Genomic DNA, 23312 nt, shown 5'->3' on the forward strand with positions numbered 1-23312 from the left:
CTGATTTGAGCACAGTACCTTCCCCCCCCCCCCCTCAGAAGCAGCGGTTGCTGAATTAGGTTGTAGCAGGTGACATTTCATGGGGTCAGACAAGTAAAATAGCAACTAAAAGTGGACGTTGGGGAACTGTTTTTTAAAGCAAATTTGCCCAGCCAAGGGTCACAGAGTGTGACATCGAAGCCTTTTGGTACACATTTGCCTTCAGACAAAACAAAACGAAGCTAGAACTTCCATGTGTGATGCCTTTTTGGAACCCATGCTCAAAGCGCCCCTCGCGTTCACCATCACCCTGCCTCAAAGACCGCTTCCTCTTGGAGCGACAACCATCATCGCTCTCTTGCTTCTCTTGAGTTCCTTTGCTAAATTCTATCTGGGGGCAAAACTCTCACTTGGAGAAATGTTGGGGAGAAGCAGAAAAGAACCAAGTGTGTGTTTTCTTAGCTTCCACCCATTCAGCCCTTCCTCTTATTTACATAACCATATACAAAATCCTCTCAGAACCTTCACGAATTAACTCGCGCCCTGCTCTTCTGCACCTGCTCTCTGCTACCATGTCGCGGCACGATGAACCACTTTGAGTTTATCTCATCTGCCTGCAGATGCTAGTCCCCATTCACATTGCGTGATGCTTTATTTTCCTTTGGAAGATATTCCCCTCTTCAAACAGCTCTCATAATGGAAGATGACACATCGCTGAGAATGTCTTCAGACCTATACCTATATCTGTACCTGTCTCTCTCTGTATCTATTTATCTATCTAGATTATTTTTAGCCCGCGTCATGAAGGTCTCCCTATCACAGCAGGGATTTAAAGTCTCTACCAATACATGTTACATGAAGATTTGATGGATTTATGATTAAAGCACTTAAAGTATGCTGGGAGTGGTGGGGGAGGGAGAGGAGAGCAAGAACCAGTAAGTACAAAGACCACTGCTGTTATTATTACATGTACCCTCTGGAGAAAGCCAAGAGGAACCTGGAATCCTAGACACTTGAAGGGAATGAGATTCGAAATCTGGTCAATTTACATTAAGGATAAGAAATGTTTAAGCTCAGCCAGCAACTCATGGATGCTATTAAGGTTTGGGAGAATCAAACTTTATTTCCTCTGGAGATTAAACACCTCTCTAGACAGTGGGACTAAATCCTAAAAACATTTCTGATGATAGTAGAGGGATTCCAATTTGCCCAGTACTTTTTTGTGGTTACGGAGAGATCCTAAATTTATGAGTCTCCATACATGGTTCTACAGACAGAACCAGTGGACAGCACTTGTTTTTTTCTTTCTTTTTTTTTTAATAATGTTTTTTTTTATTATATTATGTTAGTCACCATACAGTACAGCCCTAGTTTTTGATGTGAAGTTCCATGATTCATTACTTGCGTATAACACCCAGTGCACCATGTAATACGTGCCCTCCTTAATACCCATCACCAGCCCATCCCAATCCCCCACCCCCCTCCCCTCTGAAGCCCTCAGTTTGTTTCCCAGAGTCCATAGTCTGTCATGGTTCATTCCCCCTTCTGTTTACCCCCCCTTTCTTCTTCCCTTTCTTCTCCTACCAATCTTGTTGTTTTTTTTTTTTTCATATTAAACTTACCAGCTCTATTTTTTTACACTTGGGACTACATTCCACTCTCAAATGAATCAGAGTCTTCTCTAATGAGTTTTTCAAATCTTTTAATGTTCAATAAATAGAAACTCGTGGTGACAGTTGTGTCTACTAATTCGCCAGTGTGTTCCAGTTCTTAGCACAGAGCCTGGCACTTGGCAAGGCCTCAGCATGTATCTCTTGCTTATTAATGTGCTTGCGGTAGGCCCGTGTCCAAGCTCAGATGCACCTGTAGCACACCTCTTCCTTATCGCAAAGTAGAACCATGTTTCTTAAGCCCAACATATACTTGGCACTAAGTAGGTAACTTAGCACATGAAAACAAATCAAACGGTTTAGTTTCTTTATCTAAAGTAGCAACTGGGAAAATGCATACTATTGCTCCTGGCTTCAAGGTGCTCATCATCCAGTGGGAGGGACAGATAAATAAACAGCTCATTTCAGTCATATAATAAATGTTGATTTAATAAATACAATTCACAGAACTATCACACATAAAGGAAGGGTGAGGGATAAATAATAAGCCTGCGTATAGGGTTTACATTGTGTCTCAGTCACTCACTAATTAGGATACTTTGACTTTTCCCTTAAGCTTTCTGTGCTCCAGTTTCTTCATCTATAAAGTGATGATATCATAAAGCACTTAGCATAGAGCTATTGTAAGCTTTTGATGATGTAAGATGTGTAGGGAGCTTAACGTAGTGCTCGACCACTTATGAGGATTGTCATTACCTGTTATTCCAAAATCAGGGAACGTTTTCCTAGGGAAGTGAATTTTCTTTTGTATTTGTTTTGTAGGAAACCCCAGCCAAATGAAGGGACAATACCATGGGGAGGAGTTTAGATTTGTTTAACATAAGAAGCATCGTATGCAACACTGAGATATATATATATATCTCGTGTATATATATATATCATGTATATATATATATCATGTGTATACATGTACACACACATGTATATATGTGTGTGTGTATATATATATGTTATATATATAACATATATGTAAATTAATATTTATCCTGCTTCATTTTGGAAAAGATTAGAGGCAGCTCTGGCATCTCATGGGTAATCCTTTTGAATCATGTCAGGTCATTGGCCTCCCTCCTTTGAGTTTTCCCTGATCTTTGGCTACCCAGAATTTTCTGACCCATATGGCAAATTACTTCTGCTTTTTGGTAAGGAGCAAGTTTATCCTAAGGGCAATGATTCTTAACCAGGGGTGATTGTGCCCTCCCAAGAGACATTTGACAATATGAAGGAGCATTTGGGGTTGTCACAGCCAGGGAGGGAGGGTGATGCTACTGGCATCTAATGAGGAGAGGCCAGGGGTGCCTGTTAAGCATCTGGCAGTGCACGGGACAGTCCCCACAACAAACTTACCTGCCCCAACACGTCAGTGGGGCTACAGTGGAGGAAGGCTGTCATAAGGAAAGAGAGAATAGTCTAGTGTTTATAATAATTCTGCACTCAATGGTTTGTTGAGGACATCTCATGGAAAGAGACATTAAAGAAACCTCCTTTGAAGAAAGCAATACTGACTGTGAGCTGGAAGACAAAGGGAAGCAACCGAAAATTCAGCACTGTGAATTTTTTATGTAATTGTGTATATTTAAAGTTAATAAGAAGTATTAAGAGAGTGAGAAGAATCACCGTAATTTCCAAAGGGGGTCATTCACTAGTCATACTAGTGAATGTGAGACAGGGGAAGAAGACAGGCATGTGTTGAGTAATGTTTTGTGACAAGCTTACATATATCTCACATTAATTATCATAAAAACAACCTCAGGTAAGCAGCTTAATTTACATTGTAAAGTTGAGTTCACAAACACGGAACTAGTTAAAGACAGGATCAGAATTTAATATAGAACACTCTGACCCATTTCTAACCCATCATATTTCCCCCTTTGCTGGTTTTCTGCTTCCCGCCACTGGTGAAGGCAGGAAAAAAGCAAAAGCCCGAATGAAAAACAACAACAACTCTAAGAACAACAAATCTGGCCTCGGGAAAGATACAAAACTGAAGGAAGCAAAGCCAAATGTGCTCGCCGTGCATGTGTCCTGATTGCAGTTTGATGCGCTCCTAGCTGGAGGATAAGCAACGCCAGTTCTCTAGGCTCTGGCCCAAGACACACCTCCAACAACTTGGATCATGCTGTTCTCGCTCACATGGAAATAGCTAGATCGCTCTTCCTGGGGAAGGTATAACAGGGGTCCTGAAGGGAAACATGACAGAGTGGGGTGGAGGGCAAGGTCCTGAGTTTTTACCTCTACATGGAAGGAAAGTTCTAGAAGATCTCAGTATCTCAATGCCAAAACCACTTTGGAAGAATTATCTTCCAAGCTTACTATTCATAGCGAAAAGAGGTATTAGCAGCCAGAAACCATGGAATATGAGCCAAAGTCTCAGAGTTGAAGCAGGAAAAGTTTAGATTAGCCAGTAAGGGGCATGTTGTTGAGACAGAACCATCGGGGAGTGAGCAGGGTCCCATGGGAAGGGGCTGAGAGACTCCCAGCTTCTAGAGCACATTAGATAAAATGATTGCAAAGGACTCCAGTGGTCTTTTCTGGCCCCAGGAGATAATTGGTTAGCTGAGCAGAGCTGTCTCACCCATGGGCCAATGATAAATTATAACAATCCATTATTTTTACAAAAAAAGGAAAAAGAAGGTGGTTTTTCTTTTCCCCTCTTTCTCAAAATGAATTTTATGTCTGCAAGGAGCACCAGGCAAACAGACCCTAGAGACTGAGGTTTTCTATTAGCTCACATAATAGTGACTTCACTGAGCAAAAGCAGTGCACCTGTTCTGTAAATTCTCCCAGCACCCCTCAAAACTTACTTCAAGAGCTGACTCTCTCTGCCCACCCTACCGCCCACACAACACCCCTACTTGGTATGAGAGAGTTCCTTGGTGCTGAGGGCCACTCAGCATCTGACCCTCTCTGCTGAGCCTGCCAACAAGGCAGCTAGTTAAAATGTGTAGGACTCTGTTATGTGGACATGTGCTCGTTAGGATGTCGGCTGGCAACGTGTAGCATAAAAGACAAGATCAGGAATAGCTTGGAATGATTTTTAGCTGTTATGAAGACATGGAACGACAAATATGGTCCCTTGCGATTGGTGGGATATGCCTGTTGATTTTCTCACTATTCCCTGAAATGCCTACCCCCCCCAATTTTCAATGGAAAGAAGTATGTTCCTCTAAATGAAATACTGGTTTTTCTCTAAATACACAAAAAAGGTATTGAAAACTGGTTTTCCATAACCAGCTACAGCACACTGAGCTATTTATAACCCAGTTACAATCCCTGAAAGTCCATTTGCACTCTACAAGTCCTAATGAGTTCTTGATAGGTGCGTATCAGCAGGAAAAATCAAAACAACCTATAATGCTGGAGTTAGGGCTCAACAGCATCTCAGTCTCTAGAAAACACCACTGCGGTCTACACTGACCTCAAGAATCACCTTCCCCGGAGAAGTCTTCCTGCCAAGAACTCATCAGAGCTCAAGGCCCAGTATACTCATATCTTGGCTCTCCTGACTTGGGGCCCTTTGACGATCAGGTATTGGAAGGAAGAGTGGAGTGCTTCCAGAAACGTGAAGAAACATTCCAGAGACTTGGACCCAGCTGTGGCATTTGGTATTCTGTGATTCAGATGATGAGAATGTGGTCATATTCTAGGTGATTGTTGTCAAACTGAAAGCTAGAGAGATCACCACCACTCCAGATAGACTCTATGAGATCAATCTTTTTTTTTTAATGTTATGTTAGTCACCATACAGTAGTACCTCATTAGTTTTGGATGTAGTGTTCAGTGATTCATTATTTGTGTATAACACCCAGTGCTCATTGCAACACGTGCCCTCCTTAATACCCATCACCGGGCTTCCCCATCCCACCACTCCCCTTCCCTCTGAAACCCTCAGATTGTTTTCTGGAGTCCATAGTCTCTCATGTTTCATCTCCCCCTCTGATTTCCCCCCCTTCAGTTTTCCCTTCCTTCCCCTAATGTCGACCATGCTATTCCTCATGTTCCACATATGAGTGAAACTATATGATAATGTCTTTCTCTGCTTGATTCATTTCACTTAGCATAATCCCCTCCAGTTCCATCCATGTCAATGCAAATGGTGGGTATTCATCCTTTCTGATGGCTGAGTAATATTCCATTGTGTATATGAACCACATCTTTTTTATCCATTCATCTGTTGAAGGGCATCTCGGCTCCTTCCACAATTTGGCTATTGTGGACATTGCTGCTATGAATATTGGGGTGCATGTGCCCCTTCTTTTCACTACATCTGTATCTTTGGGATAAATACCCAGTAGTGCAATTGTTGGGTCATAGGGTAGCTCTGTTTTTAACATTACAGATAAAGGGCTGGTATTGAAGTTCTATAAAGAACTTTTTAAACTCAACACAAATAATCAAGTCAAAAAATGGGCAGAAGACATGAACAGACAGTTCTCCAAAGAAGACATACAAATGGCTAACAGACACATGAAAAAATATTCAACATCATTAGTCATCATGGAAATTCAAATCAAAACTGAGGGGTTAAGTGGGGAGGGGGTGGGGGATGGGCTAGCCCGGTGATGGCTCTTAAGGGGGGCGTGTATTGCATGGAGCACTGGGTGTTAACGATAACAATGAATCATGGGACATTACATCAAAAACTAATGATGCACTGTATGGTGAGTAACATATCATCATAAAAAATAAATAAAATAAAATATCAGTACCAGCATGGAAAAAAAAAAAAACACCACATTGAGATACCACCTTACACCAGTTAGAATGGCAAAAATTAACAAGGCAGGCAACAACAAATGTTGGAGAGGATGTGGAGAAAGGGGATCCCTTACACTGTTTGTGGGAATGCAAGTTGGTACAGCCGCTTTGGAAAACAGTATGGAGGTTCCTTTCAGATCAATCTTAAGCAGACCAGGAGGGCACAAGACTCTAAAGAAGAAGGGAAAGAATTATTGGGGAGAGACTTCACTTGTAAGCAGAACTGAAGCTCCCCAAAGAAGAATCGAGTTCTTAATGCCTTATAGAAAGCATGTTCGGGGCCTGGGAATCCCAAGAGGTGTACCTCATTACTTTCACATGCCATGATGGGTGGTACTTAAAGACAGGGACTCTGGAGCTGGCTGTGTCCAAATTCTGGTTTTAGTAGTAGTTATGCAAACTTAGGCAAGTTACAGAACTTCTCTGTACTTTCCGTCCCTTATTTCTAAAATGGGAGTAACAGCATCCACCTTAGAGCATTGTTGTGAGGATGAATTGAGTTAATTTATACATAAAAGCACTTGTGACAGTGCTGATGCATAGAAAGTAACGTGTAAGCGCTCATCGTTGAATTGCTATTCTATATTTATTATAATATACATAATTGATACAATATATAATCACATAATTACTTTATTATTGCACATAACCATGGATTATATTCTATTATATTGTGATGTTACATACTATATGTTATCTATCATATCATGTATCATATATTCTTCTTTATTGGTGACCACATCTGCATTGAAGCTCTGAGGATAAATTGATGTCCACTTTTTTCTCAAAATTTGTAATTGCTTTCTAAATTTTCTGAATAATATTCCATATAATCTGACTCAGAGCTAGCCCTGACATGTATTAGCTGTAGGATCTTGACAGACCTGCCTTAAGTCCCCGTTCTCTGAATTTGGAAACAAGGTCGAGTGAGGATCTAAATAAGAGAGAGCAAAGGGGCCCAGCCGGTGTGTTCTGCATGACTTACAGCGGGGCCACACAGGGAGCACTTCAGCCTCGCAAATGGGCAGCAGGATCTAGGAAAATAGGAGCCCTGGCTGGTTGTCTCTGATGTGCCCTGCAAATATTACCATTTTCTCTGAGTTCATCATAGAAAGTCTGAGAAGGACATTGCATGTGAAGCGTTGTGTACCAGGCCTGGTACATAGTAGGTGTGCTGAAAGCATTGTCTTGTGGGCAGGCTGATGGCAGTGGCGAGGGAGAAGGAGGAGAGTGGGAACAACTATCTTTGCTGTAGTTGCTGGTTTCTGGCAGAAGGGGAGTCGGAACCTCCCATAATCTCCCTGCTTCCAGCCAAGAGGCCACCCAGGCTACCAGTGTGGTCCGTGTACCTTGGAAGTCCTGGGTATTGTGAAAAGTGTATTGACCTTGAATTCATGGGCGGTAGGATGACTGTCTGTTCCATTTTGGCTGGAATGAGAGGGATTCCAGGCTGTGGGACTTGCAGTGCTTCAAGCGAATCTTCACATTGACTATGGGAGTTGGACTGCTGAATCATACTTTCCAGTTGTCACATGTGGAAAACAAAGCCTGACTTACAGAACTTTTTTTTTTTAAAGATTTTATTTATTTTTTTTATTTTAGAGAGAGTGCACAGGGGGCAAGGAGCAGAGGGAAGGAGAGTCCCAAGCAGACTCCCCACTGAGCTCAGAGCACGATGAGGGGCTATATCTCAGACTCAGATCACAACCGGAGCCAAAACCAAGAGTTGGACACTTCACTGACTGCGCCACCCAGGCGCCCTTAGAACTTTCATTATCAAATAAGAAAGTCGATATAACGTACATGAGACAGAGGAGAAGTAGAACAGATGTTACACGTCTTCTGTCCCCTCCTTCCCCCCAAGGTAGTGGCATCAGAGTGTGGAATATAAGCCTCACAACTTGGTGGCTGTGTAAAATCGGGCAAACCGTGGACATTTTCAGGGTCTCCGTTTTATCATCAATGAAATGGTCATAATAATGCTGACCTCAGTGGGTTAGAATGGGATTAAATGAAAAAAGAGAATTACTCCAAGGGAGCAATTAATAGATAGAATTTCCCTTCTTGCCTTCCTCCCTTCTTTTCTTTCTTCCAGTGGATTTTCAGTCCATGAATTTTATACAAAAATGACTATTCTGAGAAATAAGGCTTTCAAACACTGATTGACCCATGGTAGCGGCTGCATTTCTTAGTCGAGAGAATTCCAGAAGTGGTACTTCTCCATGTTACCCATGCCCTTCCCCTGGAGAAGATGGTGTGTTGTGGAGACTTGCACAAGGCTCCATAAAACAGCCTTCAGGAACGCTGAGGAGCTGGCCAAGATTTGAATAGCATGGCACTAACTTGATGTAGCTGATGAGTTCTGGTTTCTAAATCTCCCTGGTCTTCGTTCATCCTTAAAATGCCCCACGGGAGGTGAACGAGGAATATAAAAATGAGTTTAAACCTCTCCCACATCTGCTAGAATGAAAAACTGATTGTTATACTCAATTTTATGATGTTTCCTTTCCTCCCTCCCTCACCTCCCTCCCTCCATCTATCCTTCTTTCTTCCCTGCCCTCCTTAGTTTCAACTTTTCCATTGTTTCTTTAGCTTGCTTCCGTTCTCATCTAGATCATCGTTTCTTTACCCCTGTTAATTCTTCTTTGACTTCATCTTAGTTATCTCTATCCTTTCTTTATCATCAGTAATCTTGGATGGATTTTGTTTTTCTTTGGATAATTCATTCAATCATATACTTAATGAATATTTATTGGTCACCTTCAGTTGGTCCAGACACTGTGTGAGATGCTGATAAAAAGAATATAGGTGCAATCTCACAGTTTCTTTAATGAATCACTCTTCTTTATTCAGAGAATTATATATGAATACAGAAAAAAGGAGAGGCTTGTCACATACATTGTCTCATTTTATTCTCACTCATGTAAGGATTAGGGAAAATAATTAACTTGCCTAAGGTCACTAGCTAGAAAGTGATAAGATTCATGATTCAATCCAAGATATTTCACTAAAGCACAATGGTTCATTCTAATTTGGGTGAGCAGTGAAATAATTCATGTTGGTCTTCTCATTTTTCTTCTTTTAGAACTGGTTACTTGAAAGTTTTTACTACTAACATCTTCCTTGGACAAAATATGAGCTCAAGAGAGTTTTACTTTGGTGACTGGTTCTACCCCAAACAGTCCCTATCCTCATCATGTCAAGTTTAAACCTTTATTTTTAAAAAAATATTTTATTTATTTATTTGAGAAAGAGAGAGAGAGGGAGAGCTCAGAGGGAGAGAGAGGGAGGGGGAGCACAGAGGAAGAGTAAAAGGGAGAAGCAGACTCCCTGCTGAGCAGGGAGCCAGATGTGGGACTTGAATCCAGGACCCTGGGATCATGACCTGAGCCAAAGGCAGACGCTTAACCTACTGAGCCACCCAGGCACCCAAGTTTAACACCTTTAAAACCCATCCCCACACAGAACCACATATTCTGAACCATTCCATAGCCAGGATTCATTCTTTCTTTCTTTCTTTCTTTCTTTCTTTCTTTCTTTCTTTCTTTCTTTCTTTCCCCTATACAACTGTATCTGATAATTGTCTCATTCCCTTACATACTTCACAGAACCATTCATTCTTTCCTACTTTCTTTCTTTCTTTCTTTCTTTCTTTCTTTCTTTCTTTCTTTCTTTCTTTCTTTCCCCTATACAACTGTATCTGATAATTGTCTCATTCCCTTACATACTTATTCTCTAGCTAATTCGATACACTAATGCTAACTTGTGTGCTAACTTATGAGTAGCTGTTAGTGTCATTGCTACTTCATTTTGGCTGGAATGTTCTGGAGACATTGCCTTAACCCACAAAAATAGTGGCTGAGAGAGTCAGGCAGTGCCTGGGCATTATGGAAAGAACGTGTGGACTTGGGGAACTTCTATTCATACTGGATCATTTTCTAAAGACATTAAGGTCTATTTGACTTAAATGGACAGTATTTAGCAGTGTCAGTAATCTACGGCCATTGGGTGGACCACAACGTTTCAATGTAATATCGAAATTGAGGCTACACAGGAAAGACTGGAAAATTTCTAAGAGGACAAATAGCTAAGAATCTGGCTTTTGTCTTCTTTGTGTGTGTGTGTGTGTGTGTGTGTGTGTGTGTGTGTGTGTGTGTTACGTATTGTTTGGTCAATGCTTTGTTGGATTATTAGATTTTTAACAAGGTAAATAAAGTATTACCTCTATACTTGGAATGGAAACGTTGGGTTTCAGGATTTGTTTGGTTCTTTTCAAGTCCATTAAAACGGCACATTTGTTTGGTCCTGGGTTCACACCATCTTGAAGCAAGATATTTGGTGGCCCTGCTGGGTATGTGTCAAATGAGTTCAAAAGCAGGAAGATTTGGTGGAAAACACCAGTTCTCCCTACCTTAGGACTAAGATTTTTCAGTCCTGCTGCAATGGGTGAGAAAGAGAGAGGGAAGCACGCACCATTGCCATGCAGTCTTACAAGGTTCTTGGATGTTTGCCTCTCATCTGGCATTTAGCTCCAACACAACCAAAAGTTTTCTTGCCTGTTTCCAACACACACAGCCTATGGAGAATGACCGTTTCACCTTCCAGCCCCAAAGACATGAGATTGCCCATCTCTCTCCCTGTACGCCTTGTCATACACCTTCCGTCTTGCCATCTTTCTTTAAACCCTATTAATCAGCACCTCTGAAAGGCCCCATTACTGAGAATATTTAAAGAGTGACAGGATAATACACTAGGAAATATACTGTGGGGAATATTATAGTCCTGGCAGGGCTAAATGACCTGAAGTCATCTCAGTCGCCTGTGTTGCTTTGATTAACCCCATTTCTCAGAATCCTTCAGAGTCCAGATCTCTCTCTCTCTGTACTGAAGCTTCTGAGTGACCAGTTCAGAGAAGTTTTTCTCTCATTGGTGCCCTTTCTTTGCTGGAGGACTGTCCTTACTCTTAAACTCCAGCTCTTGTCTCTAAATACTCATTTGACCAACAAAATGATTATAGTTTGGTATGTGGTAGTCACCGTACGCAGGGCTGCAGCGGACCAGGCTTTGATCCCTGAATAACACTCAAGCAGCTCTCATATTGGAAGCGGAAGTTGATCAGAAAGAGTCCCTTGGGATACACAGAGGAGAAAGTGCTTAACTTTGCCTACAGTACAAGAGGGGGCGACTCATGAACTGAATCTCAAGGAATCAGTTATTGTTTGCCAAGCAGATGGGCCAAAGAAAGTTATTATAAGCAGGGGGGGATGATGGTGTACAAATGTATGGATAATTCTTGGAGCGAAATAATTCAGTGTATCCAGAGTTTGAGGGTCAGATGGAGTGGTAGCAAAGGGTAAGCATCAAGATCAGCTAAATAAAGAAATGGTGTATACAATAAGCCAAGGAGCTTGGTCTTTGTCCTGTAGGTAGTGGGGAACCATTGAAAATGTTTTAGCAGAGATGAGTATTAAAAAGATCACGCTGGTAGAATAAGGGATAGAGCCCCAAGCGGGACAAAAGGTGGGAGGTAATAGTCAAGAGGCTATTGGAAAAGTTGAGATATGAGCAAATTATAGAGTCATGGGATTTGGGGCCATTGATGTGACTGTGATTCTTTCTGCAGATTCATTTCTCTCTCATGGCCCTAACATTTTCTTTCATTTGAAAGAAAATAGGTAAATCACCTCTCTGTGATAGACCAATATGCTCCAATGTGTTCTAGCAGACTTTCTGTGCCCTTCCAGGCCCTGAATAATAAAAAAAAAAATCCTCCAAAGTCCCCTTCCGTTTTAAATACAGTTGAATATTTAAATCTGTAGTACTTCTGTCAGTCCTTGATTACAGGATATTCTTAGTCTCCTACTTTTTTAGAGTGGTCACTCCCAAATTTCAGACTGTTGGGGGGGGTGCCTGGGTGACTCAGTCGGTTAAGCATCTGCCTTCAGCTCAGATCATGATCTCAGGGTCCTGGGATTGAGTCCCACATCTGGCTCCCTGCTCAGTGGGGGGTCTACTTCTCCTTCTGCCCCTCTCCTCTGCTCCTGCTCTCTCTCTCTCTCTCTCTCTCTCTCTCTCTCTCTCGCACACACGCACAAAAATAAATAAAATCTTTAAAAAAATTCAAGGTCTTGGAAATAACTATTGGAAGCACAATAGCAAAGAGAAAGTTATAGGTCAATATAAGATGTGACGACAATTTTGAGTGAGTCTTTTTTAAACTGATAGAATAACACCTGCTTGAGTTTGGAAGGAGTTACAAAACACACACAGTTTTAAGTTCCTGATTTAGAGTCATTTCCATTTCTAACATGTATACGGATTCATATTAATTGGCTTTACCCGTGTTCGAGCTGCTTATCTACTCCAGGGTTCGTTTCTTCAACTCTGAAAAGCAAGGGGAAATAGCTGTCTTTGCCCCCTTTTCAGATCAGTCAACATATGGAAAAATACTTTGTAAACTTTAATGTACTCTCAGAATAGATGGCTTTAATTATAATGTTTAAGGGCAAGTAGCTAATTAGTGACAGAGCCAAGATTAAGACCCAGCTCTCCTGACTTCTAGCCTAACCATATGACGATTCGTTCCCTTTTTATTTATTTTTTTATATATATACCTCACTCGGTTTCCAAGAGAATTTAGCCCACAATTGTTGTTTTTTTTCCCCCACAGCAAACTAACTTTGTGATATCACACACACACACACACACACCATCTTCTCCTCCTAATTCTGACCACTCTGTTTGGTACCTAAAGCAAAAATCTTAGAAGAATCTACAAAGAGAGGAAGGATTTGTTAAGCTGCTGGTTTGTTTGTTTGTTTGTTTGTTTGAATGACCAATAGAATTCTCAGCTTTACTTGGCTTTAGAATCGCCTGAGTTCTTTTAAAAAGTTTTGGTGTCCAGGCCCCACCAAGGACCTTTGAAATTAGGATGTCCTGAATTTCACAGAGTGGTTAAATCCAAGCACATGGATTTAGCTAAATATAGCTAAAAATAACCAGATGTGATTGCTGTATGTGTGTGAGTCAGGCAGTTGGTGCCCATGGTCTCAGACATATTAATTCATGCAACACAATTGATCTGCCTGTGTTACTATATCCCCGCTTTACCCCCTAGCTGCTCCTCCCCGTAGTGTGGACAACAGGGAAACCCATTGGGATCCATGGTTATGTTACAAGTCCAGACATGCTATACAGATGAATAAACACAGTTGCTGCCCATGGGGCACTCCGGGGGTGGAGGGGGCACTTAAAGAAGTAAACCTAATAAGACTGTGATATGTGCAGTGACATTCATATGTAAAAGTCCAGAAGTATTCAAGAACAGGGAGTACTTTGTGAGAGAAGGGAGCAGGAAGGAAGAAGCTTACAGGGGAGACTATCCCTGAGCAAGATTTGAAGGATGAAGGAGAATTTTCCAAACAGAAAAAAGTGAGTCAAGCCAGTGCTAACAGAGAACAGGGAGCTGGTAGGAGGAGGTAGAAGGAACATATTCTTGGAAGAGGAGGGAGCATGTGTAAGGAGTCGCAAACAGCCTAGAGCTGTTTGTGGGAACAGCTATGTGTGGAAACTTCAGATAGGCAGGATCAATGATGAGTAATGTTTGAGGAGATGGGAGGCCTCAGGGGATGAGGATGAAGAGACCAGCAGGGGCCAGTCAAAAAGGACCTTAGATTTGGGTGCCATGCTTGACACTGTGCTGTGCTATTCTCAAGACATAGCAATGCTCTCCATTCTCATTTTTCTAATGAGATTATATGTTACATATATATTTTTCTATATAAATATAGAAATAAATAAGCAATATACTTAATATACACTATTACATAAATAATAAAATACATATACATAATAGAATATATAATAAAATAAATATATATTTAATATAAGTATGATATATATATAAATATAAACCCAACTAAGGAGCTATCCCTAATAACATTTCTGAACCAGGAGAGACATTCTGGTGCAAGCGGTTCTATCATCTGTTTCCTTTTTAGTAAAAAGAAGCACAGATGTTTTTTGGAACCCCTGTCCACTCATCTGCTGCTTTCCAATGCAGGTTACCACAGGAGACCCTTCTCCCAATGCCTACTCTGCCCTCCATTCCTCCCATGCTAGCTTACAGAGCCTCTGGAATCCTCACCCAGCTCTCATTTCTTGTGGGTGGTAGCATCTTTGTTCTGAGGATAACTTATGATTGAAACAAGCTGTCAGCCAGTCACTAGACAGGAGGGAATGATATTCCAGGTAGAGAAAGGGCTTGCAGTGAAGAGGCAGTTTTCAGGGCTAGTCAAATCACAGGAGATTCAAGACTGAGCTCTAGGTCCAGCGAACACTAGTGATCTAAGTTGAGATATGAGCATCGTCAACCCAGCTTCATGAACCACGCACCTGCTGTAAGAGATAAGGAGAAACACTGCTTCCTTTTCCACGTGGGATTGGCCCTGGGCCTTGACTGGGAATGAATGGATGGCAGACTCAGGACTGTGGAGCTGAATCCAGATGCCCATATCACCTGCCAACTGCCCTCACCTGACTTAGCTCAAGACCTGGGAAGACTGAGATTGTAGACTGATGGGAAGGGATGGGGTGACCAGGCGGGGACTGAATCCACATAGAGAAGTCAAGATGAACATTGACCATTAACATGCTACAGATACACACAAGTGCTCACCTGTGGAAGTAACCAGGTCACAGAAATATACTCTTTAGAACTCACAAGGGATGAGTCCTTGTATTCCAGGAAGTGAGAGGAGAGTGGAAGAGGAGAAAGTGTTACTTAGAGTAGGAGTTAGCGCCCTGACATCTGGTTGATGGGGTTCAAATCTGATTCTGTTATCACTGGTGGCACCTATATCTCACTGGGGCAAAGACTGTGTCTGTCTTAGTCATCCTGATATCCCAACACCCATGGAAAACAGTAAATATTTATTGATTTATTGAAAAAGTTGATTCTTAGGGATTTTTAAAATACCTTTGAACTTTATTGTCCTCCTCTATTAAAGTAAGTAGAAATACCTACCATGTTCTGGTGAAGATTACCTAATGGAACACATGAAAGTCCCTACCAGAATGCCAATCTCCTAGTTGCAATAAATTGCAAATAAATGTTGGTTGGCTTTTCTCTCACCTTCATGTGTCCCTGTGTAATTTACTTAGAGTAGTCAGAGAATCAGACTGTTGGTTATACAGCAGTTGACCACTGGTATATCTCCTGGGAAGGAATTATGGGACACTATAATATAATATTTTGTGTACCAGTAAATAACTGGCATTTATTTGTGAGGTAATTGACTGAGAAACTGCCTTATACTGTAATCTTCCTGCTGTAATGATCTAAGTACCTTGCACTCAGCAGCGATTCAAGAAATTTTTATTGATTGGATAATTTAAGAGATATTTGCAACTTTTACTCATTTAATGTTAGACTTGGGAATACTCAAGTCAATGAGGTTGCAAGTATGAGGTGAGCTGGGCTCGATCAGTGAACAGGAATTAATAGTACCCACTCCCAATTTCTAGCATGGTTGTTGGTATTTTGGTAAAACATTCTGAGATTTTCCTTCTACCTGCAAGGATTTGGGGGCGGGGGCAGAATATGTGTATAAGAGAAATTAAAGAGACCGATCATTCTGGTGAAGTGTTCATGTTTAGAAAGTCATGAACATTTAAGAAGTCAGCCAGGATCACCCCATCGGTGAAAATTGCAAGTTACAAGGAGTTATCGAAGCAAGAGAGGCACCTGATTGCACTTTTAGGGAGACTTGTTGTAGTAAAGAGGATAGACCAGTGAGGAATTTAGTGAAGGATGCTTTGGTGAAGCGAGGGCTGAGGAAGGAAAGAAGCACATTTGTCATTTATGTTTGGACCTATTGAGTCAGACCTGTCGGTAGCAGGAAGAGCGGGCATATGTTTCAAGTGCTGGTGAGTGCTTTCCAACTTAGGCCAGATATAAGGGATAGGTACACAGTAAGAAGAAGGTAGGGCTGCAGAATGACTATTAGTTGTCCGTCAAAGCCATAGAAAACATGAGTTCTTCCAGAGGAATTAAAGAGAGGACACATTATGAGAATTGGGAACGCCCACCATTAGGACAGAGAGGAAAGCTCTCTGTGTAGTAGCAGATAGGATTGAGAGGTCTTATTCACAAAGGTGAAAGGACCAAGAGAGCCTTCTATCATGTCGCAGAAGTCAAGACAAAGAGAAAGTCAAGAAGGAGGGGTGACCAGCTTTGTTACACAGCAGAATTGTCAAGAGCATGGAGACCAGGGAGAAACACATTTGCACCCAGCCGGTTGCTTTCAATGCCAAGATCCTTTAATGCCATTGTGACTTTCATAAAGGCAGCTCAGTTGACAAGTGACACCGATGTCAAAGAAATATCAGGGAGATTGGTTAAAAGGAATTGAAAGCAAAAGTGTAGAGCATTCATCTGGAAGTTTGGCCATGAAGGGAAGGAGACAAGCTAAAGTAGTGAGTAGAGCCCTTTAAAAATCATTTCAAGATTAGGAAAAAACGAAACAAAACAAAACACAAGGAATTTGAAGCCCATTCAGTTGAGGGGGCAAATCTGGAGATAATAAGATGGAGAACTATAGTAAGTAAGCAAGAATCCCTCAGCAGGCAGAGAGGAGCTCAGGGCAACCGGAAAACTGTCCCTTCCCTGAGATCAATGGCCAGAGGGAAAGAGGTAAGTGGCTGTAAATGAAGATCATCTTATTTTACCTTTGAAAATACCTCACAGCTTACAGGATCTATCAGTCCAATTTTTCATTTAGATATTTTCATTTAGATATTTTTTCCTTAGGTCATTAAGCCTTCACACTGACTCTGTTAAGAAAAAGAATATTATTATTTCCATCTTACATTGTGTAAATGAAGTCTTAGATCAGGTAAGCGAATTCATCTCTCTCTCTCTCTCTCTCTCTCTATATATATATATATTGGAGAGTGGTAGAATTATCAATGTATCTATATCTATAGATATCAGTATATCTATGATATACTGATAATTCTACCACTCTCCTATACATATACACACCTATTATAGGAGAATGGTAGAATTATCAATATATCTATATCTATCTATCTATATATCAATATATACCAATAGGAGAATGGAGGAAATAGCCCAGCATTTCAGGTGTGCTAGTCTTAGGACAGCAGGCAAGGTCCTAGCCTTCGCCATGCTCATCACGTGTCTGCACTTAACGCTGGAGTGTAAGTCAAAAATGGCAGCGATACTGTTGGGTGGCCTCAAGCTGTTAAATACGGTGTATGTGTCTGTGCGTGCGTGTATGTGTGTGCATGTGTGGGTATGTGTGCACTCATTGGGGAATGTTATGGATTGAATTATGTCCCCCAAAAGACTCGTTGAAGCCCTAACCCTTGCTACCTGTGAATATACATTTATTTGGAAATAGGCTCTTTGCAGATGCAATTAAGATGAAAGTGAAATGAGGTCATCGTGGAGTAGAGTAGGCCCTTCATCTCATATAACTGGTGTTCTTCTAAGAGGAGAGGCACAGAGATGGGCACACAGAGAGATGACAGTCAGATAATGATGGAGGCAGAGATTAGAACAAGCCAAGGATTGCCAGCAAACACCAGATACTAGAAGGTGCAAGGAAGGATTCTTCCCTGCAGGTTTCTGAGAGAGCATGGCTCTGCTGGCACCTTGATTTCAGACTTCTGGCCTCCAGAACTGTGAGACAATAAATTTACGTTGTTTTAAGCTGGTTTATAATACTTTGTTATGACAGCCTTGGAAAACTAACACAGAGGCTATCATGTAGGCGGTCTGTGAAGACCTGAACAGAAAAGAGACGGTGTGAATGATCAGAATGGAGGGTCAGTGTAGGAGCCCACTAAGGAGTAAAGACAGCCCTGGAGTAAGGGTTTGCAATGGACCAAGACTGGTAGTAGCGTACTGTGGCTAAGCACAATAGTTTTGGAACCAGACGCAAATAGGTTCAAATCGTTGTCGGCCTCTATTTAGCTGGGAGGCACTGAGTATGTCATTTAAAGTTTTTAAGGGCACTTCCTTATTTGCAGAATGGATATAATAATTCTGACACCATGGAATTATTTTGAAGATTAAATGGCATGAGACATGTAAAAGGTGCACCACAGTACCTTTTAGTGCTCGATAAATTCAGGTGAGTTGGTAGTGGTTGTAATAATTAGAGTTGTCGTTTACGTCATTCCCGTGTATGCCTTTTTCTAGCAGCATTTTTGTCCAGAGCTCCAGACAGTAGAAGCAGAGAATGACGAGGACAGAATCTAACACTGAAGTAACTTGTTTTACGTTAAAGATACCATGATGCTACGGGTAGTGGTGTTATTCATAGTAGAGGTGGGGTAAGGAGAAGGGTAAAGAGGAAGGGGAACTGTGGTTTAGGTTTACTATGGTCCAGATATTTTCCGGGTGCTTTGCGTGTGTTAGAATGTGAAATGTAGGAGAGAGGGTAACATTGACATTCTGAATCCAACATTGAGAATGAATTCAGGTCATACAAAGGACATGGTTTTTGTCTCAGGTAGGAAAACTGAAAGTAATTCCAGGTAACAGACAGGAGATGGACAAGACCAAGTATTTAAAAAAAAAAAAAAAAAGTAATGGATTAAAAAAGGTATTTGGCAAAGACGAGGCACTCAAAATGAGTCATTTGTGTAACAGAGCAGCATATCATGTTGATGGATTTTTTTTCCCTGTTATGTGATGGCTGTGGAAGCCAGTAAATGGTATAAACGTCAAGTACATCCTTGGCATTCATGATTTTATTGAACATTTACTATTTTCCTCTTGCAGTGTTAAGGATATTATGAGCATGGGCTCATACAATTCTTAAATCAACCCTCCGAGCTAGCTTTTCACACCTCCAGCATGGCCTCCGATCTGCCCAGCCTCACTCATTTCCAGGCTCTTGGCTACTTGTTCCATGCCACGTGCCTCTGCAGTAACTAACTCTGCATGGGTGAGATTGGGGTGGGGACGGACAAATTTAAGACTGGGTAGGGGAGAGTGTATTGACAAAGGGGCACTCACGTGAGACTCTGAGTTCAATGTTCTGTCAAAGACACCTAGAACATATTCTAAATGTCTGCTGTATACACCATATCGATAGGCTAAAGAAGAAAAATCAAATGACCAGACACAATTGGTGCAGAAAAAGCCTTGGTACAATCCAACATCCATCATGATAAAAACTTTCAGAAAGTGAGGAATGCAAAAGAATTATTTCATCTTGATAAAGGGCATCAATGAAAACCTCACAGCTAATATCATATCTACTAACAAAAAACCAAAATGCTTCCCCCTAAGATTGGGAATAAAGTAGGACGTCTGCTCTTACTGTTGCTATTTCACACAGGGTTGGAAACTCTAGAAAGTATAATAAGGCAAGAAAAAGAAATAAAAGACATAGAGATTAGAAAGAAAGGAAAATTGTCCCTATTTTTAGATGACATGATTGTCTATATAGAAATTCATTACCCATACGTGATCTACCCTCCAGAAAACCCCCCCCAAGAATTAGTAAGTGGGATCAGCAAGACTACAGGACATAAGATCAACACACAAAAGTCAAGCACATTTCTAGCTACTAAAACTGGATATGCTGGAACAGAAATTAAAAATACAGCACCATTTATAATTGTTGCAAAGAAACTAAAACACCTAGACAGACACTTAACGAAACATGGACAGGATCTGTATGGTGAAAATTACAAAATGCTACGGCAGAAATCAAAGATGTAAGTAAATGGAGAGACATAACGTGTTCATGAATTAAAAGACAATTCCGATTGTAAAGATGAAAATACTCCCCAAATTGATCTACAGACTTAATGAAACCCCTATCAAAATACCAGCAAGGTTTTTTGGTAGATATTGAGAAGCTTATTGTAAAATTCATTTGGAAAGACACAGGTAGCTGAAATAATCTTGATGAAAAGAATAAAATGGGGGGAATCACCCTCCACATTAAGGCTCACAGCTACAGTAATCAAGACAGTTTGATCTTGGCAGAGGGATGGATGCAAAGATCAATGGAACAGAACCCAGAAATAAACCCACATAAATATGCTTAACTGATTTTGACAAGGTGCCAAAGCAATTCAATGGAGGAAGCCTTTTTAATACGCGGTGCTGGAGCAACTGGCCATCCATAGGCAATAAGATGAAACCTAAGCTGTACTGCACACCTTATTCAAAAACTAACTGAATTTTTAGAATCGATGCCAAAAGCATGATCCATTAAAGGAAAAACTGATGAACTAGACTTCATAGAAATCACAGATTTTGTTGTTAAAGACTATGTGAAGGGGGTGAAAGTCCATGTTACAAGCTGGAATAAAATATGTGCAAACCAGAGAGCTGACAAAGGGCTTATATACAGAATATATAGTGAGTGTTCACGACTCATTAGTACAAAACAAATTATGCGATTAGAAAACAGGCAGACGTGAAAAGCACACTTTACTGAAGGGGCTATAGAGATGGCAAGTAAGCACAGGAAACTAGGTTCAACATCATTAGCCCTCAGGAAAGGGCAAAAGAACAAAACAACTGACCAAAGAAACAAAAACCCACAGTGGGGTATCTCTGCATACTGATGGCTAAAGTAAAAAAATAAAAAATAAAAAAAAGTGACAGCACCAAATGCTGGTGAGGTTGCACAGAAACTGGGTTACTCATTCATTGCTAGTGGGAATGTAAAATACTGATAGATAGATAGATAGATAGATAGATGATAGATAGATAGATAGATAGATAGATAGATAGATAGATAGAAACATAGAGACATGATAGATTAATAGATATATGATTGATAGATGATAGGTGATAGATACGTAGATAGATTTTAGATACTTAGATAGATGATAGATACATAGATGGTGATAGAGATAAATGATAGGTGATAGATGATTGCTAGATAGATTGAGGTAGGTTCATATACAGGTATAAGAAATCATATAGAGAGATCCCATGTACACTTTACTCAGTTCCCCCAGTGGAAACTTCCTACAAAACAATAGTCCAATATCACAGAACATTCACATTGATACAATTCACTGATTTCCTCAGCTTTCTCTAGTTTTGCTTGTATTGATTTGTGTGTGTGTGTGTGTGTGTGTGTACATGTGCACAAAAGACAAATAAAAGTCTGCAGAGTAGCTCCTTAGAGCTTCTGCACATCCAAGTCTTACACGAACGAGCTGGAGATGCTTTGCAGCATATTGAGGATGGAATCCAAGAACTAAGAGCAGTGGAAATACTAGAATGGATATCTTAGTATCCTAGAGGATATTTCTTTCATTAAGTCAGTGGTTCTCAAACTTGACCTTATATCAGAATCTCTAGGAGTGCTTATGAAACATCATTTTCTAGGCCTCATCCCCCAAGTCTGATGTCCTGAAATTTGGGGTTATAAAATTTGCATTTCTGTAAAGCTCCCAGATGATGCTAATGTTAGTTCTGAGGGCCGCACTCTGAGAGAACTGGATGTTAAGGCAATGGGAAAGGGGCCGGGGAGGGGGCAGCTCCAGAGTCTTTGAGAAGTCCGGGGGTGGCTGTAGGCCAGGTTTGACAGTGGGACAGATTAACAGTAAATAAGCTGCCTGACGTCAGTGGCAAGATGCCAGAATGACTGAAGCTAGGTGGCAGCACTTGACCATCAGAGGCAAAGACGGTGTAGCGCCCCTGCTGTAATTACTGTAATGGGGAGGAAGGCTGCAGTGGCCAATAGGGTGCCTTGGCCTGCAGTAGTTTGTAGGAATGGCTAAAAGAACAGGATGCCTTTTAACTTGGAGAGTTCCATCTCACGAGTCAGGGCTCTTCAATGCTGTATTACAATGCAAAATGCAAATAGATGTCATGAAGATCAATGTGATCCTTTCCAGAGGGACCTGTGCCAGGGTTGCTATGCATCCAAGGGCTAGCAAATGCCCCCAAATTTTTGAGGATTATTAGAGGGGACTTCTAACATTAATACCAAGGGACCTGCAATGCTTTCACAATCCTCCAGTTAGAGTTGAGGTATAGGAAAGCTAGACCACCTAAGTCATAGTGGTCTAATGGGTACCTGAACCTGGCCTGTAGTTATTTCCCTGGATCTTGAATGTATAATTGACATGGACTTACTATGTAACAGCCCAAATTGGTTACTTGACCTGGAACAGAAGGGCTAGGTGCCAACTGCTGAAACTGCCTTTGATCACCGTGAGGGGCTACATTTGCTCCAACACAATGTGGGGCAGGCAGAGCAATGTCTGGATCCTAAGGGATTCCCTGGGGCATCTCAGTGCTTCTGTGCCCTGGTAGACACAAGTGTCTGTAGAACCATAGCACCCCAGCAACGGCAAGACAACCAAGAGTTCAGACCCTGTAGGGATGAAGATCTGGGCCAATGCATCAGGCAGACAGCCCAGACCAGCTCAGGTCGTGGTCAGGAGTGTGGGAGACCCTAAGTCGTGGTCAGGAGTGTGGGAGACCCTAAGTCGTGGTCAGGAGTGTGGGAGACCCTAAAAGGGAGGTACAGAAGCGAGATCATGAGTGTCGTGGGCTCCGTATCAGCCGTGGCTCCGGGGAATTTCATTTGTTTCGTGAACCCTCTAGCCTTAAGTCTTCACAGGGCTGAGCTGCCACCAGTTGAATGGAGCTCTAGGAATGGTTGACTCCTCACCCGCCATCGCAGGGACATGATTAGTATCTGCTCATAAAGATGGAGGTACGCCCTGTGTTTTGAGAGTCTGGTATGAGAAAAGGGCGTGCACGGATCCAAGTGTTTCAAGGGGGGAACGAATCAGATGGCTCTTAGGCACCACTCAGGTCATTTCAGCCTCTTCTGCCTGGAGGCTTCTTGTTTTGTCTGGCTGCCACGAGGCAGCCAGCTCTGCGTG

General features: G+C 41.5%; 1 protein-coding gene across 1 annotated transcript in view; it reads left to right on the forward strand.

Moving 5' to 3' along the window:
• AGBL1 (AGBL carboxypeptidase 1) overlaps positions 1 to 23312 on the forward strand; it is a 689944-nt gene that overhangs the window by 598165 nt on the left and 68467 nt on the right. The window contains exon 23 of the mRNA XM_040642611.1: positions 13525 to 13536. Within this exon, the coding sequence (XP_040498545.1) occupies positions 13525 to 13536 (12 nt within the window). The remainder of the gene's footprint in view (positions 1 to 13524; positions 13537 to 23312) is intronic.

Source organism: Ursus maritimus, unplaced genomic scaffold (genome assembly GCF_017311325.1).
Source record: "Ursus maritimus isolate PB19 unplaced genomic scaffold, ASM1731132v1 scaffold_27, whole genome shotgun sequence".
NCBI lineage: Eukaryota > Metazoa > Chordata > Mammalia > Carnivora > Ursidae > Ursus > Ursus maritimus.